At 54.1% G+C, this 18,849-nt stretch overlaps 1 protein-coding gene across 1 annotated transcript; it reads right to left on the reverse strand.

Annotated features, from left to right (window-relative positions):
- Positions 1-17: 17 nt before the first annotated feature.
- Positions 18-15,748, reverse strand: TULP1 (TUB like protein 1). The gene is made up of 14 exons (XM_063813265.1): positions 15,702-15,748; positions 15,077-15,294; positions 14,545-14,703; positions 13,758-13,907; positions 12,724-12,825; positions 12,531-12,647; positions 12,106-12,209; positions 9,176-9,181; positions 8,905-9,075; positions 8,643-8,755; positions 6,639-6,750; positions 6,461-6,559; positions 2,889-3,060; positions 18-1,366 (listed from the first exon to the last, which is right to left on the reverse strand). Exons 1-14 carry the CDS (start codon positions 15,746-15,748, stop codon positions 1,233-1,235), a joined length of 1,704 nt encoding a protein of 567 aa, XP_063669335.1. The 3' UTR covers positions 18-1,232.
- Positions 15,749-18,849: the final 3,101 nt, after the last annotated feature.

Consider the following 18,849-nt stretch of genomic DNA (forward strand, 5'->3'; position numbering starts at 1 on the left):
GGGTGGGGGCTGCGGGAAGGAGGGGGCGGGGCGCGCAGGGGGCGGTGCTGGCCGGGAGGGGCGGGGCCGTCCAGCCGCGCTCGGGCCGCCTACCCCGCGGCCTCGCGACCCGGCCACCCCGGCTGGCGCGCGCCTGGGCGCCCCGCTCCTCGCCCGCCCGTGCGGAGCTGCCTTCCTCCCCCTGCGCTCCGGGCCTCGCCCCGCTCCCGGGCACCCGCCGGAATTTGGGGCTCCGGCCTGGGGCGGGGCCGAGGGCGGAGCCCTCGCCTCGGGGGCAGGGCTCCCGTCGGTGCCGGGGGCCGTGGGTGCCGCGTCACGAGGAGCCCGGCAGAGCCGGAGCGCACGGGCCCCGGGGCTCCCGGCCCCTCCACCCTAGTCCCGAGCCGCCAAGGCGGAGCGTACCCTCCAGCTCGCGGGCCTGCCCCCCACTCCCGGGGCCCCAGACCCGGCTCCGCCCTGGCGGCTGCGCCCGCCCTGCCGGGACCCGGTTTGTCTGGTTCTCCCCGCGTAGCTAGTTTCTCGAATTTCTTCTCCCTTTCTCCCTCTTCCCCGACCTCCGGGACCCTCCCTTTCGCCCCGGCTCCCCGGGCCGCCGCGGGGGGCGTCTCGACGCTGTGCGGCCGCCGAGTTTCGGTAGGACCCGCGACGGGCGCGGGTAGGGGACGCGGGAGCGCCCGGGGCCTGGGCGGGAGTGGGACGGGGGTTGAGGCTTCCAGCCCGCGCCTCGGACGCCTCCTGCCGCCTCGTTCTCCGCACGCGCTGAGGAACCACCGCTCCGCTTGGCCAAGGACGCGGCTTTATTGGGGATGTGGGTGCCTGGCCCTCGTCCCCCATCACCTACCCCCTCCTCCTAGCCCGCCCCAGCTCCTCGGAGCCCTAGCGCGGTCCCGGGGAGAGGGGAGGTTAAAACAACACTGACTACTGCTCCCGGACAGGAAGTGACTGGGGCGCGGGGAGGAGGGGGGCACAGCGGCGCAGGCGAGCTCCGAGACCAGATGTGCGGCTCCAACTCCAGATGTTCTTCATCTCCGTCCTACCCGCCGTCCGGGCTCCTCCTGCCTCGGCCTGTGCCAGGCTGGGGAGCGGACGGAGGTCACCGAGAGGCAGTGAGGGGTCAGCCCCGACACAGGAGCAGTTTTCCGCGGGAGCTTTGCTGGAGGGACCCTGCCAGCCTCCACTGAATCCTTTCCCCCACGCTGACGGGCTCTGGGGGCGCTGAGGGGCTGCTGGGGTCACTCGCAGGCCAGCTTCCCGTCGAAACTGGAGAGGGCGATGGCGAAGGCCTGCAGGGCGCACAGCGGGTACCGGTAGTCTAGGGTGAAGGCGTCCTCCGCCACGCGGCCAAACTGCAGCACGATATAGTCGGCTATGGACACAAGACGGGGTGGGGGCGGCCCGAGACCTCCTTGGACCCCCATCCTGGCAGACAGTGCCCTCAACCTTGGGGGCAGTCTCTCCCTTGCCTTGGGGCTCCAACCCTCAGCCACCATCTCAGTTACTCAACACCCATCCCTTCTTCCTATCTCACTCCACACCAGCACCACGTGGCTTTGCAGTCACACTATAATCTCCTGGGGGCAGGGACCTTGCCTTTCTGCTGCTGCCACAGGCCATGCCTAGAGCCCGCACCTGATTAACTATAGGACCCTGTCAAATTTATCCAAGCCCAGCATTCTTCCTTCCCAAATTCTCTGTTGTTTCTGGCCACATTCTTTCCTCCTATCCCCAGCCACGAAGTCCCACCTTAGACTCCAGCTCCACCCCTTGACTAGCCCCTGGTTCCCTTCCTCAGCCTCACTGGGCACCTCTCCCTTCAATGATCCAGGTTCCCAGCCCCAACCTCAGCACCTCCCCCAGGATCCATAGGGACAGGAAGTTGCTAAAAATACCCCCAAACTCAGGTGGACCAGGCTCCACCAGAAACGTGATCTGGAGAGCAGTCCCACAGCCACAGGACAGGTGGCACTGGGGGCACATCCCTAGGATGCAGTTGGGGCTCACTCAATGTTGGTCCAACCCTGTGAACCCAGAGACTTATGGGAGATACCCTTCCATCCCCAAACTTCCTCACCCTAGTGGGAAGGAAGCCTTTCCAACCAAGGCTTGTAACAGGGACACCTTGTTTCCCTGAGTCTTCCAGGGTAGTCCTTTGACCTCACTTGAGAGAAGACACAGAGTAGGCACTCAAAAATGCTTAATATTCCCTGCCCCTAAAAGGCAACCATCTTGAAGAGATTAAGAGCATGGCCACTGGAGATCCAGACTGTCAGCTCTACCTCCTGGTAGTGATGTGACCGTGGGCAAGTTGCTTAACCTCTCTGTGCCTTAGTTTCCTGCCAAATAGGGATAATAATGGCACTCTTCACAGGGATGTTGAAGGGATTTAATGATTCAGTTATCTGTAAAATCCTGAGAACAGTGCCTGGCACATAGTAAACACTGTGTAAATTTTGTGAAATAAATTTCGAGGGCCAGTGTAACTTCCTGAAGTTGCTGAGAGACTCTGGGCAAAGGGCTGCCCTCTCTGAGCCTCAGCACTCTCTTTGAACAAAGAGGAGTTGGGCTGTCCGTGGTTTTCAGACTCTAGGAGCTCAACCCTTCCTTCAACACAATCTTATCCAGAATGTCCCAGTATCTAACCCACTGCTCTGGCCAATGCTGGAATGGGAACCTGGAGTGATGAGCCCCAAGACACCTGCTTAGAATATCTGAGGCTCCTGAGAGCACAGTGTCAGTGCCTATGGAGGAGAGAGTGACCTTGTGGGATGTCCCAGCTCTCGGGATAAAGGCTGGTGTGTGTGTGTGTGAGGGGGTGAGGGGAGCTTGAATGAAGGTCAGCATCCTGGGGGTGGTGGAGAAGAGCCAGACCTGGGCCCTCAGGTACTCACGGTCATCAGCGTGGACAATCTGGAAGTTCTTGACTGAGGCCTGGGTGACCCGGCCTTGGAAGTTGAGGGTGTAGGAGCCACTGTCATCGTTCCAGACAGGTGGCTTGTTGTGCAGTTCTATGAGGCTCTCCAGCGTCTTGTTCTGCCAGCGCACCAGCAGGCCGTCACTAGCCTGGGGTGCCCCAGGGGAGTAGACAGGGAGAGGACAGTTAGAGATGGCTGAGATGGCTCAGGACTGACCGGAGAAGGGGCCTGGGCATGTGTGCACAGGGGTGTGGCCTGGACATCTTCATCCATTAGGGTATCTGAGAATAGGCTTGGCATCTGTGGCATCCTTGTGGACAGGGTTCACATCTGTGAGAATGGGGCTTTGTCTCTGGGATGTCAAAGCGGAGGGCTGGAAAATGGCAAGGGGCATCTGGCACATAGGTGCTCCATGCCATTGGTACCCAGGTGGTCTTAGGAGACAGACACACACCAGTACCTAATGACAGGATGAGCCAATCTTGGACCTGCAAAGGGCACACAGTTGAGCTGGGGAGATGGACAGGTAAATTGCAGTTAAGAGAAAGTGTACTTGGAGGAGAGTTTCTGAAAGGAAGGAGCAGGGTCTGTATAATGTGCCCTTAAGATCTTTCTTTCTTGAGTTTCCTTGTCGCCTGCTCACGTTCATGGATTAGAGTGAGTCCACTCAAGATCACCTCCAAGAAGACTTCCTGACCCCCCATCTGATTTAGATGTCTCAGCTCTGAGTTTCCATGACACCTTGCTCTTACCATTCCTCCCACTGCACTGTAATTGGCAAAAGAGAGACCCGAAACAGCACCAGGCATTTCTTACTGAGCCCAAACAAGGGCAGGAGATGCTGCCTCTGGGGGATTTGTGTGTTTATTCCAGGCATGGGAAGGACAACTGTGGGGCCCACAGGCTGAGTGAACCCTCAAGACTGAGCCTCCCATGACTGGTGCCCTGCAGATCAGCCTGGGCCGTGACTTTCCAGCAGGGAAGGATGTGTGATCAGCTGACGGGGTATTATCTTTCATTGTAAATGAGTAAAATGACATCAGTCTCCTGTGAGGATGGGGCATGCGAGTCACCCAGAGTCTCTTAAATCCTAGACTCACTGGACCTGCAGTGCTAAAGAGCAGAGCACGGGACTGACACGTCTCTCCAGAACATCTCTCCATCTTAAACTCACACACACACACACGCAAAACAACTTTTGCTTTTTAAAATACAAGTCATGCCAAGCACAGTGGCTCACGCATATAATCCCAACAGTTTGAGAAGCCGAGACGAGAGGGTCACTTCAGGAATTTAAGACCAGCCTGGGCAACAAAGTGAGACCCTGGCTCTACAAAAAACTAGCCAGGTATGGTGGCATGTGCCTAGGGTCTCAGCTAGAAGAGAGGCTGAGGCAGGAAGCAGCACTGTTTGAAGCCAGGAGGTCGAGGCTGCAGTAAGTCATGATCATACCACTGTACTCTAGCCTGGGCTGGAGTGAGACCCAGAGTGAGACTCGGTCTCAGAAAAAAAAAAAAAAAAAAAAAAGGCTGGGCACAGTGGCTCAGGCCTGTAATCCTAGCACTTTGGGAGGCTGAGGCAGGTGGGTCACTTGAGGTCAGGAGTTCAAGACCAACCTGGCCATCATGGCAAAACCGCGTCTCTACTGAAAATACAAAAATTAGCTGAGCATGGTGGTATGCACCTGTAATCCCAGCTACTCGGGAGGCTGAGGCAGGAGAATCTCTTGAACCTGGGAAGTAGAGGTTGCAGTGAGTTGCGATCAGGCCATTGCACTCCAGCCTGGGTTACAGAGCGAGACTCCGTCTCAAAACAAAAACAAAAACAAAAACAAGTCATGTCACTCCTTTGCTCAAAACCCTGCTGTGGCTTCCCATTTCTCTCAGAGCAAAAATCAGTTTTAAAGACCCTGTCTACCCCTCACTTCTCTGACCTCCTCTCCCTCCAGCCACACTGGTCACCTGGTGGTTCCTCCAGTCCACCAGGGCCCCTCCTGCCACAGGACCTTTGCACTGGCTCTTCCCACTGCCCAGGTGCTCTTCCCCCAGATATCTGTAGGCTCACTCCCTCACCTTCTCATTGAGGTCTGCTTTGACAACCATATTTAATATTGAGACTTACACACTTGTTATCTACCTTCCCCTGTTTGACTTTTTTCTTTTTAAATTTTTTCTTTTTATTTTTTATTATTTATTTATTTATTTTGAGATGGAGTCTAGCTCTGTCACCCAGGCTGGAGTGCAGCAGCGTGATCTTGGCTCACTGCAACCTCCGCCTCCGGGGTTCAAGTGATTCTCTTGCCTCAGCCTCCTGAGTAGCTGGGATTACAGGTGCCTGTCACCATGCCCAGTTAATTTTTGTATTTTTAGTAGAGACGGGATTTTACCATGTTGGCCAGGCTGGTCTCAAACTCCTGACCTCGTGATCTGCCCAGCTTGGCCTCCCAAAATGCTGGGGTCACAAGCGTGAGCCACCATGGCTGGCAACATTTTTTTTTATTTTTGAGACAGAGTGTCGCTCTGTTGCCCAGGCTGGAGTGCAGTGGCGTGATCTTGCCTCACTGCAAACTCTGCTTCCCGGGTTCAAGCAATACTCCCTGCGTCAGCCTCCTGAGTAAACAGGTGAGATTACAGTTGCCCGCTGCCACGCCCGGCTAATTTTTGTATATGTAGTAGAGACGGGGTTTAGCCATGTTGGCCAGGCTGGTCTCAAACTCCTGACCTCAAGTGATCCGCCCACCTTAGCCTCCCAAAGTGCTGGGGTTACAGGTGTGAGCCACTGCACCTGGTCTGACATTTTTCACCATAGCACTTACCACCTTCCAGTATGCTCCATAATTTACTTATTTATCACGATTATTGTCTACTGTCACTCTCCTCCCACTAGAATGCCAGCTTCAGGGGGGCAGATCTTTGGTTGTTGTTGTTTTTTTTTTTTTTTTTAATGAGATGGAGTCTCGCTCTGTCGCCCAGGCTGGAGTGCAGTGGCGCCATCTCGGCTTACTGCAAGCTCCGCCTCCCAGGTTCACGCCATTCTCCTGCCTCAGCCTCCCAAGTAGATGGGACTATAGGCGCCCGCCACCACGCCCAGCTAATTTTTTTGTATTTTTAGTAGAGACGGGGTTTCACCATGTTAGCCAGGATAGTCTCGATCTCCTGACCTCGTGATCCACCCATCTCGGCCTCCCAAAGTGCTGGGATTACAGGCGTGAGCCACCGCGCCCGGCCCAGGGGTGCAGATCTTTGTTTTGTCCACTGATGTCTTCCAGGTGCCTAGGATAATACTTGGCACTCAATATGTGTGGTCAATGAAGATATGAATGGATGTAATATATGAATTTGATGTAAACTCCGAAAACAACCAAAAAGCCCATTGTGGTTTTTCAGTGAATTCAATTACAAAAAGCCCAAGTCCATTCCCTAGGTGGCCAGAATGAATTTGTGTTGGAGGGTGATGGACGTGCTCAGGGAGTTGGCTATTTCCTAAGCTGAGCCCCGACTCCTGTTTCTCACATAGGGAGCCAGGGGCCAGGGAGGTGTGGGGCTCACATTTCGGGGCCGGATGGGGACCCTCTCGTTCTCCGCACTCATGCCAGGAATGATGACGGTCATGCGCCGGGGGCCACGGAAGCCCAGCACGTTGGTTTCCTGGGAAGGAAACAGATGCCTGTGAGGCCAGCCCCTGTAAGGGGAGCAGCCTGGCATGGGGGACAGGTGGAGTCCTCACATAGATCACAGCTGCCAGCTCCTGCCGAAGGCTTGCCACATTAGTGCTGTACCCACGCTGTGGGTTCTGCCCGTTGTCAAAGACCGTGAAGCGGTTCCCCAGGAGGTTGGACCTGCAAGCAGGGTAGAGCTTGGGGTGGGGCTGAGGGGATCCTACATCCCTGCCCCAGGCCCCTTCCACACAGCCAAGCAGTTTAGAGAGCTTCCTACAAGGGTGGGGGTGAGTTAGGACTGAGCAATTCATGTCCCCTGCCCCAGGCTTCCCCCTATGCAGAGGTCTTTTTAAATGCTGGCCCAACCCAGGGCATGGTGGCTCAAGCTTGTAATCCCAGCACTTTGGGAGTCAGAGGAGGGAGGATCGCTTGAGTCCAGGAGTTGGAAACCAGCCTGGGCAACATGGCAGGCAACCCTGTCTCTACAAAAAACACCCGCCCTCTGCCCCCCACCTGCCAAATTATCTAGGCACGGTGGCATGTGCCTGTAGTCCCAGCTACTCAGGAGGCTAAGGTGGGAGGATCACTTGAGCCTGGGAGGTCGAGGCTGCAGTGAGCCATGGCCTTGATCACATCACTGCACTCCAGCCTGGGCGACAGAGTAAGACCCAGTCTCCAAAACAAAACAAAAAAAAGGGCTGAATCTACAAGGAGACTAGGCAGTGTTAAAATCCCAACTCCATCTCTTACTATTACTAGCTGTGAGATCTTAGGCAAGGTATTTAAACTCTCTGAGCCCCAACTTCCCCATCTATAAAATGGGCTGAGCAACAGCATTTCCCTCATTTGGACAATAAGAGGATTGAATGGGTTAACATTTGGAAGTGACTTTTTTTTTCTTTATTTTTTTCAGACTGAGTCTCACTCTGTCGCCCAGGCTGGAGTGCAGTGGCATGATCTCTGCTCACTGCAAGCTCCGCCTCCCGGGTTCACGCCATTCTTCTGCCTCAGCCTCCTGAGTAGCTGGGACTACAGGGCCTGCCACCACGCTGGGCTAATTTTTTTTTTTTTGTATTTTTAGTAGAGACGGGGTTTCGCTGTGTTAGCCAGGGTGGTCTTGATCTCCTGACCTTGTGATCCGCCCGCCTCAGCCTCCCAAAGTGCTGGGATTACAGGTGTGAGCCATCGCGCCTGGCCTGGAAGTGACTTAGAATCACACCTGACACATAAATAGGCCTTATAAAAGTTTTGTTAAATACATACATTTATTTATTCATTTATTTTTGAGGCAGGGTCTTGGTCTGTCACCCAGGCTGGAAGTGCAGTGGCATGATCCCAGCTCACTGCAACCTCCCCGTCTTGGGTTCAAGAGATTCTCCCACCTCAGCCTCCCAGGTAGCTGGGACTCCAGGTGCATGCCACCACACCTGGCTAATTTTTGTATTTTTAGTAGAGACGGGGTTTCACCATGTTGGCCAGGCTGATCTCGGACTCCTGACCTCAGGTGATCCACCCGCCTTGGCCTCCCAAAATGCTGGGATTACAGGCATTAGCCACTGTGCCCAGCCTAAATACATACATTTAAGAAATAAGGCCTGACTCAGGCATCCCCTTCCTTCAGCTCTCAGATTTGTGGTGAGGTTTAGATGAGATGTATGGGAAGACAGCACAGGATAGTGTTGAATATATGTTCATTCACTTGATCAGTAAATACTTGTTGAGTAGCTAATATGTGTTCAGTGCTAGGAATTCAGCCCTAAACAAGGCAGGCACAGTGCCTGCCCTCGTGGAACTTATGCCCTGCTCCAAGTGAGGCCCTAGGCTGGCAGCAGTGTCGGCATCGCCTGGGTGCTCATTAAAAATGTAGACTCTCGGGCCCACCCCACACACTCAACCATTTTAACAAGCTCCCCACATGATCTATGTACGTCAAAGTGAGAGGCCCTAGGCTAGGGGACGTTTCCAGGGTGCCCACTGTGGTGGGTGCTCTACCAGGCACAGCAGGACAGAGATGACTGGCTATGGCCTTTTGCTGACCCAAGCCCCCCCAGCCCCAGGAAGCCCAGCCCCACCTCAGCTTCCCGATGAAATTCTCCCCTCCTCGGGACAGATTGGTAGGGTCGATGGAGATGAGGTAATTGGCTGTCTTGCTCCGTTTTCGTTTCCTGCCAGCCAAGAGGAACACCTGGGGAAAAGGGGAGACAGGTGAGAGGATGGGAAGAGAAGGTGGGAAGGGATGGAGGTGAGCTGCAGGGAGAAAGCAGGCCCGTTTGTCCCGTGGCCCCCATCCCGGATCCCTCCACACTCCCTCCTCTGCTGCCTCTCCCCACCCACCTTCTTCTCCGTGTCCAGGTGCAGGAAGTAGGAGGGATACATGCCTCGATCCATGCCCTTTTTGTCCCGGGTCAGCCGGCAGCGCACCGTGCGGCCCTGGGGGGCAGGCCGGAGCACAAACTCCCGGGGTTCGTCCACCTCCACGGGGGGAGACGGGGCCCTCTCCTCCTTCTGGGTGGGGGCAGAGGGTACATCAGCCCCAGAGCACCAGCTCCCCCGCTCCCAGCAGGTCCCAGTGCTGAGACACGGGCAGCCCGGCAGGACAACTCACCGCTTTCTGTGTGCGGAGAGAACAGAGAGGCTGGCTAGAGCAGGGGCCGCATCCCTGGAGGCGGGGAAGCCACTGCCCCTCATGCTCCCTGGCACCCCGGCACGGCCAAGTTAGGAGGCTCTGGGGAGCTCTGTGATTTATTTTGATTCTGCTTAGCTTGTGGATAGGAGCACACACTCTGGAGCCAGACTGTCTAGGTTCAAATCCTAGTTTCACTACTAACTGTCTTCACTGTTAAGTTTCACCACACTGTAACTCAATTTTCTCATCTGAGAAGTAGGTATAGTAGGGGTGGATACCTGGGACAGACCTTACCTATGTATTTAACACACACTTGCATAAATTCTATCAGGGTGCCATAGTTTCAAGTACTTTCGAAATATTTACTCATTTCATCCTCTTATCACCCCACTGCGGTAGTCATCCCCATTGTATAGGTGAAGAAGCTGAGGCTTAGAGAAGTTAAGTCACTTGCCCAAGTTCACATAACTAGTAAGAGGTGGGGCTGGGGCATGAGTTTTGTCCAATCTCCTATGAGGTCCAGAGCCTTTAGAAAGACCTTCCCTCCTTTGCACACTGTCTCAGGCAGTGAAGTGGGGCTAACAGAATGGACTGCTGTGTTCTAAGCACTATGGAAGTGTTAGCTGCTACTCTTATTGTTAGCGTATAGTAAATAATGAATACCATAGTCAAGATGATATTCATTATCATAAGATGGCACCCAGTGATCCTTGTCTCCTGGTATTTGTGCCTTTGTGTAGTCTCCTCCCACTGCATACCAGGGTTGGTCTCTGTGACCAGTAGAATATGGCAGAAGTGATCATGGGCCACTCCAAGGTTAGGTCATAAAAGATATTGTGGTTTCTATATGGCTCTCTGTCTCTTGGACTTTGGGAGAAGTTGGCTGCCATGCCATAAGAACACTCGAGCAAAAAAAAAAAAAGAACACTCAAGCAGCCTCCAGGAGAGGTCCCTGTAGGAAGGAACTGAGATCTCCAGCTAACACCCACCACAGGGAACTATTTTAGAAGTGGATCCTTCATTTCCAGTGAAGCCTTCAGAGTGACCGAAGCCCCAGCTGACATTTTGACTGCAGCTTCCTCCGAGACCCTGAGCCAGAACTACTCTGCTAAGCCACTCCTAGATTTCTGGCTCTCAGAAATTGAATAAGAAAGTAAATGTTGTTTTAAGATGCTCAGTTTGGGGTGATTTGTTACATAGCAATGCATAGTTAACACATGAATGAATATGTAAGCTCACTTTGCTCATTGAGAAACTCCTAAGAACAATTTGGTGACATAAAGCCCTAGGGTGGCCTGGTGACCCCACAACAGCCCCTTCTGTTCTCACAAACCTGGTGCCCTTTGTCCTCATGTTCTATCCCTCACAGGAAGGGAGCCAAGAGTCTAAGCCCAACTTTTCCAACAGAGGCAAGCATGGACTGCCAGCCTGGGTGTGTGCATTTGAGGGTTCAATGCTATTTGGGAGCCACGAAGAATCCACGAAGATGTGCTGTGGTTGGCCATTTTTTAAATTTTATTTTTTATTTTTTTGAGATGGAGCCTTGCTCTTGTTGCCCAGGCTGGAATGCAGTGGCATGATCTCGGCTTGCTGCAGCCTCCACCTCCTGGGTTCAAGTGATTCTCCTGCCTCATCCTCCTAAGTAGCTGGGACTACAGGTGCGCATCACCATGCCCCGATAATTTTTGTATTTTTAGTAGAGATGGGGTTTCACCATCTCTACTATTCGCCAGGCTGGTTTGAACTCCTGACTTCAAGTGACCCATCTGCCTCCTCCTCCCAAAGTGCTGGGATTACAGGCATGAGCCACTTTGCCTGGCCATGGCCGTTTTTGTTGAGCACAGGTTTGCAGTGTGTTTGAGGGAGGCTGATGTAGAGCAGTGAACCCTCAGCTCAGGGACAAGTCATCACCTGTTCTCTACTCTAGGTTGTTCCAGAAGAAACCTGGGAAACAAAAGACTATGTTTGGAACACGATGTGGAGAAAGCCAGAACTTATTCAAACACTTCAGCAGCTGCAAATTTCAAGAGCCTACTGTACTGAAGGCTGTTCTGCAGTTACATTCCCCTCTGGGAGACAGTAAACTGGCCTTTCAGTTTGTACATCAGCATCTGGTGATCTTGGTTAATGTGAATCAGTCCCCCTAGACCTGACCACTCCTGCACAAACTAATAAACCTACAAAGCTAAAATCCAGGCCCTGTCCTCGTGGTGATCTCCCCACTGGGAGAAACCTGTTCCTTGAAGACTTTTGTTACTTTCTGTCAGTTGGACCTCCCTCTCCTGCTTACTCCAGCTTTTGTGTGTTGGTGTCTGAGTCCTGTTTGGGAGCAGGGGCAATATTCAAAATATTTAACAACCTGTTCGCCATGGAGATGCATACTGGTAAGCTTGGAGGAGAAACAGGGAGGCTCCTGATGGGCAGTATTAACCCTTTCGTTGCTGGAGTGTTTAGTTGCTGGGAGGTTGGGAGGTCCTGGGTAAGGTGAGTGAAAGCGCCTGGGGAGCTCAGGGCAGTAGGGTGGAAACATTTTAACAACCGGTGCAGCTGACTGTCAGTCAGTCCTCATCTGCCTCTCTGCCTGTGTGCTCCTCCTCCCTGGCACAGAAAACATGGTGGGGGCGTGGGGACATCTCTGGCTGTCTGATGGTTATGCTCCAGAGGGGAGGCCTCAGAGAGCCCAGATGACATAAGGCCCTTGCATGGCCAGTCCTAGCCTGGTGACCCCACAAACGCCTCCTCTGTTTGCACAAATCTGGTTTCCTTTGTCCTTATATCCTGTCACAAGAGGGGGAGCCAAGGTTCTAACCTCAAGTGGCTCCAAGCCCCCACCCTCTAGGCTCCCAAGTCCAGGCCCCTGCCTCTGCTCCCTGAAGGGACCTCAGCCCCCTGCCCTTCTGGGCCCCAACCTTTTTGCCTTTTCCTTTGGCTTTGCCCTTTTGATTGCTGTTCTTTGTCACCGTAGCTGCCTCCTCCTCCTCTTCTTCCTCCTTCCTCGCGCCTTTGGGAGTGCCTGAGCATGGAGGGGGAAACAAGGCTGTGAACTCCTCACCCTGGTTTGCAAAGTGCTTCCAACACCCATGTCTCACTTGGATGCTCCCCACAACCACAAGAGAGTCGACCCCATGTTATTATTAGAGCCCAAAAAGGCTAAGACACCTGCCTGAGACCGCATAGCTATCAAAGCGGGGGGCAAGATGCCCCGCACGTTGTCTGACTCTAGACCCGGCAAACTCCTTACCTAGCACTGTCTTGTATGCTGTAAGGACCCTCTAGCTCCCCGCCCCCAGGACCACCTCAAGATGTCACCACACCAGAAGCCCTTGCCATCCACCTTTCTTCTTCAGGGCTTTCTTGTCAGGACTGCCTTCCCCAACCAGAAACATGGCTGCTGGGCTCTTCCTCGCACTGGCTGGGCTCCCTGAGGGGTCCTTGTCGGCCTCCCCAGACCCTGCATGTGTGGATGTGAAAGCGTCACAACCCCCACCGCAACTGGAGTCCCCTGTTCCTCCCTAGGCTGGGCTCACCTTTCTTCTTGGTCTTTCTCATCTTGGTCCCCTCCCCTGCTGGAGCTTCCTTATTCCTAACACGCAGAGGTTTCGGTGGGGGGTCAGGGCTTCCCAGGTCTCCTGGAAATGGAAGATGGGGGTCAGGCAAAGAAGGTGTCTACTGGGGCTGAAGGCTGCCTTCCAACCCTCTTGTCCTCCCTATAGTCCCCAGGGAGGCTGAAAGCTTGACAGGGGCCCACAGCCTGCCTTCTTTTTCTTTTTTTTTTTGAGACAGTCTCACTGTTGCCCAGGCTGGAATGCAGTGGCAGGATCTCGGCTCACTGCAACCTCCACCTCCGGGGTTCAAGTGATTCTTGTGCCTCAGCTGCCCAAGTAGCTGGGATTACAGGCGCGCGCCACCACCCCTGGCTAATTTTTGTATTGACTTCTGCTCATCTTGGTTTTTCTTTCCCTGAGGCCAAAAAAGCTCTGGACAAAGACCAGGAGCTTAACAAGCAGTTCCCGAATGAATGAACACCAGGCCTTCTAACCGAGCCTCTGAATCCTGCCTTTTGTCCCATGTCCTCCAGGAAACCTTCTCTGGTCACCACTACAGAGTGTGCTATCTCTGCTTCAGAGGCCCAAGGTCCTAGCTCTAGGCCAGGCTGCTGGTCCCTAACAGGTAATGTGCCCAGGCCAGGACGCCATCACAGCATTGATTCATTGATTTCTTTTTACTGTAATCACTTTGATACTTTTATAAAAATGATAACAATTTCCATTGAGTTAAAACAAAAACTAAACAAAAATCACAAAGAAAACTAGAATCCTCTGTCCTCCTCTGCCTCACAGAGCTCAAGGGGCAGGGGCAGTGGGGCCAGGGGTGGAGGCATATATTGGTCTATGTCCTTAAGGACCATCGTGGGGAGAAATTATCAGAGGAAAAACCCTCCGGTCACAGCACTGGGTTCATTTTGAGGCCTCAATCGCTGCGTCTCAGTGAGACGCCAAGCCCTCCAAGGACAGGGCTGTTCTGCTTCCCTGTGAGCTCTCTCAGCACCCTCAGCACCCACCCCTTGGGCCCTGGGCCTTGGCCCTCCTCTCCTTCAGGTCTGCGGAGCTCTTCTCTCTCAGGGGCTTCTTGGGAGGCAGAAGGATTTTCTCTTTCTTTTCCTCTGCCTCCTCTTCCTCGTCATCCTCATCCTCCTCTTCCTCCTCCTCCTCTGCAGGTAGAAACTCTTCATAATGGGGGTTTGAGCCGGGCCCTCCTTATCTGGGGAGCCCAGTTCCTCCAGACTGCTGGGAAGTGGTGCATGGGCACCAGGAGGGGAGCCTGCCCTTCTGAAACAAGAACCGGAGACCTGGCACCTTCCCAGAAGAATGAGGGTGACTGGCAGCCTTCAGGGTCTGCAAATCAGGGGAGTGGCTGGGGTTGGAGGAATCCTGTCCTGGGGAAATGCCCTCCCTCTCTCTTCCTGAGACCCTCCTCTCCTTACACGCTCCCCTTACCTCCTTTCCCCATCTCCCTGCATTCACTGTGCTTCTCCCTGACCTTGTCTGTTTCTGACCTTTAGTCAGACCCATCTGGGCTACTTCTGGCTCCTAACTGCTGTTTAAGGCAAAAACCCTTAACGGCTCTATGACTCAGTTTCTCCATCTGTACAATGGTGGAGGGGGGGAACAAAGCACCCTCTCATAGTTGGTGCTTAGCACAATACCTGGCTCAAAGACAAGGCCAGAAAAGTGGGGGCTATTTGACTACAGTTGTTTTCTGCCTCTCTGGGCCGTTCCCGTCCAGCCAGCCCCTTCTCTCCTTAGCTCCACCGCCCCCTCACCCGCGTCCCTGGGGCCCTCTCTCACCGTCCTCCGCGTCTGGGGCACGGGCTACCAGAAAGGTTTCCCGGGGGTCGCGCTTCTTGGCCTCGGGGTCCCTGAGGAACCTGGCGTAGACCGTCTGCGGCGCCCGGGCCTGGGCTGGGTCTGGGGAAGGCTCCTCCCGCGGCCTCCCCCTCCGCCCAGCTGAGCCGAGATGCGGGGTTCAGACAGGGTCCCATTCGCGGGTCGGCGAGGCAGCGCCTCTACCCGCTACCCCCAAGCCTGGGCGCGCCCCCTCGGGCTCCTCACCCTAGGGATCTCCCCTGGGCTTGGGTTTCCACTTTCAACACTTCTCCCCGGCTTCCATTCAGCTTCCCACCCCCTTCTACCCCAACGCCACCCCCTTCTACACCAACCCCAACCCCAACCCCAACCCCAATCCCTCCCCTCTCATCACTCCCCGCCCCCTCCTCCCCTACCCCATCCCAGGGCTCGGCGACACCCGCGCCGGCCCTCAAGCCCCTCGCTTCCGCAGCCCACACCCTGGGGGTCCACCCGGGCTCTGCACCCCGCCCACCTCCGGGCTTCCGGGGCTTGGATCCCGTGGGGCAGGGGGATTCGGGGGCCTCCGTCCTCTTCTTCCTTAGCCTCTGTGCCGGGGCGGGTCGCTGCGGAACGGGGGTCAAGAGGAGGTCGAGGAAGGAAAGGGGGGCGCTGAGGCCCGCCCATCCCCCTCTAATCCCTTGAGCCGCCAGAAATAACCGCAGATTATCCGGGGGGAACTGCAGCCCCCTTCTTGGAGTGAGGCAGGATGACCCCTTCCATGCATCGTGGACATATCCAATGCTCCAAAGTCCCTATTCCTTCCCTGGAAACCCCAAGCCCCCAAACAGCCCTTTCTCCCCCCAGATCTCCAGACATGCAACCCCCAGACCCTGCTAAGGGGGACCTGTCCCACCCCTAGACCCCCTACCCTGCGTGGGTTTACGCACAGTGGGACATCTTTCTGCTTCCTTTCCAAGTGGGGTGGCATACCTGTTTGGGGCGCCGCGGGGCCTCCGGGCTCAGGCTTTCTTCTTCATGCCCACTGAGGGTAGCAAAGGGATCAGCCTGTCTCCCTTCCCCTTCCCTCCCCATCCCACCCGGCCCCTCCATCTAGGCCCCCCAGGGTTCAGGTGCCACGAAATGGGGGCCTTCCAGACCTGTCAGAGGCCCACACCTCTCGGAGGGTTTCATCCCGCAGAGGCATGGTGCCTTTGCCTATCGCACCCCTTTCTCTGCAGGTCTAGGAGCCTCCCTCCCGACTCCTGCTAATCTCGGCTCAACTTCACCCCCCTTCCCCCTGCTCAAGGAGTGGAGGCCTGGCCGCGCTGTGGGAGGTGCTACAGCCCACGACCCTCCCCTGCTAGGCCCAGGCCACTGGGGGAAGAATCTCAACTCCAGTTCTTCTCAGATCCCCAGCAGCCTGCAGGATGGCCGCCAGCTCCACCTGCCCCGAGAAGCCCCCAGAAGCTTGGGGTGAGAGGGGCCAATTAGTCATTTGTCAATGGGATGTGGAAGAAAACATTAGACTGGATCCTGTATTTATCTTTATTTCTCACAAAAAATAAGAACTAGAGCCAGGTGCGGTGGTTTACACCTGTAATCCCAGCACTTTGGGAGGCTGAGACAGGTGGATCATTTCAGGTCAGGAGTTCGAGGCCAGCCTGGCCGGCACAGTGAAACCCAGTCTCTACTAAAAATTCAAAAATTAGCCGGGTGCGGTGGCTCACCCCTGTAATCCCAGCACTTTGGGAGGCCGAGGCAGACGGATCACAAGGTCAGGAGATCGAGACTATCCTGGCTAACATGGTGAAACCTCGTCTCTACTAAAAATGCAAAAATTAGCCGGGCATGGCGGCAGGCACCTGTAGTCCCAGCTACTCAGGAGGCTGAGGCAGGAGAATGGCGTGTACCTGGGAGGCGGAGCTTGCAGTGAGCGGAAATCATGCCACTGCACTCCTGCCTGGGCAACAGAGTGAGACTCCGTCTCAAAATAAATAAATAAATAAATAAAAAATTAGCTGGGCATCGTGGTGGGCACCTGTAGTCCCAGCTACTGGGGAGGCTGAGGCAGGAGAAGCACTTGAACCTGGGAGGCGGAGGTTGCAGTGAGCCGAGATCTTGCCAATGCACTCCAGCCTGGCCAAAAAGAGCAAGACTACGTCTCAGAAAAAAAAAAAAAAAAGAATATGTCTGTATTGGAGGTATACCCTTAACTCTTTTTCTTTTTTCACTGATAGGGGACATGCTTTTGTGGTTTTGTTTTGTTTTGTTTTGTTTTAGACAGAATTTTGCTCTTGTCACCCAGGCTGGAGTGCAGTGGCACGATCCTGGCTAATTACAGTAAATCCATATCAAATGGACCTTTCTAAAATACTACTTCTTCGGTTGCCACCTTTGTTCAAAAACATTCATTGGCTCCCTACTGCCTAAGGATTAAGTTTAAATTTGTTGGGTTGACATTCAAGGCTCTCCCTGATCTGGCCCCAGTCTGCCTTTCTAACCACAGGGTTATCCCAAGCCATACTCTTCATCCAGCCACAGAGGTTTCCTTACTGCCTTTACAGTTCTGTCCTCCATGGCTTTGCTCAGGCTGTTCCCTCCCGGAACGCCCTCCCTATTCCATGAAACCTATCCAACTCTAAACAGTCCTCAAGTCAACACTTCAGAGAGGCCTCAGTCCTCACTTGGCTCTGACCATATAATAATAATAGCATTTATTGTCCACCTACTGTGGCTTGCTCCCATTCTGACTCCACCCTCACAATAATATTTATGAGACAGACATTAACACCCTGATATTAGGGCAAGGAGCAGTGGCTTATGCCTGTAATCCCAGCACTTTGGGAGGATCACTTGAGCCCAGGAGCTCAAGACCAGGCTGAGCAACATAGTGAGACTTTGTCTCTACAAAAAATTTAAAAATTAGCTGAGCAATGTGGTACATGCCTGAGGTCCCAGCTACTTGGGAGGCTGAGGCAGGAGGATGACTTGAGCCCAGGAGGCAGAGGCTGCAGTGAGCTAAGACAGTGCCACAGCACTCCAGCCTGGGCAATGGAGTGAGACCCTGTCTCAAAAACAAAACCAAACAACCAACCAACCAAACGAAAACACCCTGATATTAAAGGTGAGGAAACTGACAGCTGAGTGTCAGTCAACAAGTATTTCCTGAGCACCTATTGTGTGCCAAGCGCTATGCTAAATAATGGTCATACAGAGATGAACAACATGATGTGGTCCCCGCCCTCGTGCAGCTTACATGCTTGTGAGAGAGACAGATAGTAGAGACATAAATACCCAAATTAGTGATAATGATCTCATTATTATTAGTTGTGAGAAATGCCAAGAAGGAAAAGAACTGGGCTCCACGAGATCAGCAGGTGGGTTCCAGTCTGGATTTAGAGTACAGGCAAGGCTGTCTGAGGAAGGAAGGTTTTGTTTTGTTTTGTTTTGTTTTTTGAGATGGAGTCTTGTTTTGTCACTCAGGCTGGAGTGCAATGGCACGATCTCAGCTCACTGCAACCTCTGCCTCCCAGGGTCAAGCAATTCTCCTGTCTCAGCCTCCTGAGTAGGTGGGATTACAGGCACCTGGCTATGTTTTGTATTTTTAGTAGACAAGGGGTTTCACCATGTTGGCCAGGCTGGTCTCAAACTCCTGACCTCAAGTGGTCCGCCTGCCTTGGCCTCACAAAGTGCTGGGATTACAGGCATGAGCTACCATGCCCGGCCCTGAGGAAGGAATTTTTTTTTTTTTTTTTGACATGGAGTCTCACTCTTGTCACCCAGGCTGGAGTGCAGTGGTGCAATCTGAGCTCACTGCAACCTTCGCCTCCCGGATTCAAGCAATTCTCCCACCTCAGCCTCCTGAGTAGCTGGGACTACAGGCACCCGCCACCACGCCCGGCTAATTTTTTTTCTTTCTTTTTTTTTTTTTTTTTGTAGTTTTGGTAGGGATGGGGTTTCACCATGTTGGCCAGGCTGGTCTCGAACTCCTGACTTCTAGTGATCCGCCCACCTCGGCCTCCCAAAGTGCTGGGATTACAGGCCTGAGCCACCGTGCCTGGCCGAGGAAGGCATATTTAAACTGAAATCTGAAGGAATTTTTTTTTTTTGAGACGGAGTTTTGCTCTTGTCTCCCTGGCTGGAGTGCAATGGCGTGATCTTGGCTCACTGCAACCTCTGCCTCCCGGGTTCAAGTGATTCTCTCCTGCCTCAGCCTCCCAAGTAGCTGGGATTACAAGCGTGTGCCACCACGCCTGGCTAATTTTTGTATTTTTAGTAGAGATGGTGTTTCACCACCTTGGCCAG

This window comes from Pan troglodytes, chromosome 5 (assembly GCF_028858775.2).
Source record: "Pan troglodytes isolate AG18354 chromosome 5, NHGRI_mPanTro3-v2.0_pri, whole genome shotgun sequence".
NCBI classification, from domain to species: domain Eukaryota; kingdom Metazoa; phylum Chordata; class Mammalia; order Primates; family Hominidae; genus Pan; species Pan troglodytes.

Bases quoted from the DNA above. Each gene is read 5' to 3' on its own strand.
- TULP1 (XM_063813265.1), bottom strand. From the start codon at position 15,748: ATGCCTCTGCGGGATGAAACCCTCCGAGAGGTGTGGGCCTCTGACAG. The intron at 12,210-12,530 runs GTGGATGGCAAG...CTCCATGCTCAG, and splicing joins GAAAGCCCTGAAGAAGAAAG to GCACTCCCAAAGGCGCGAGG. The intron at 8,756-8,904 runs GTGGGTGGGGAG...CCTTTTCCCCAG, and splicing joins ACCTGGACACGGAGAAGAAG to GTGTTCCTCTTGGCTGGCAG.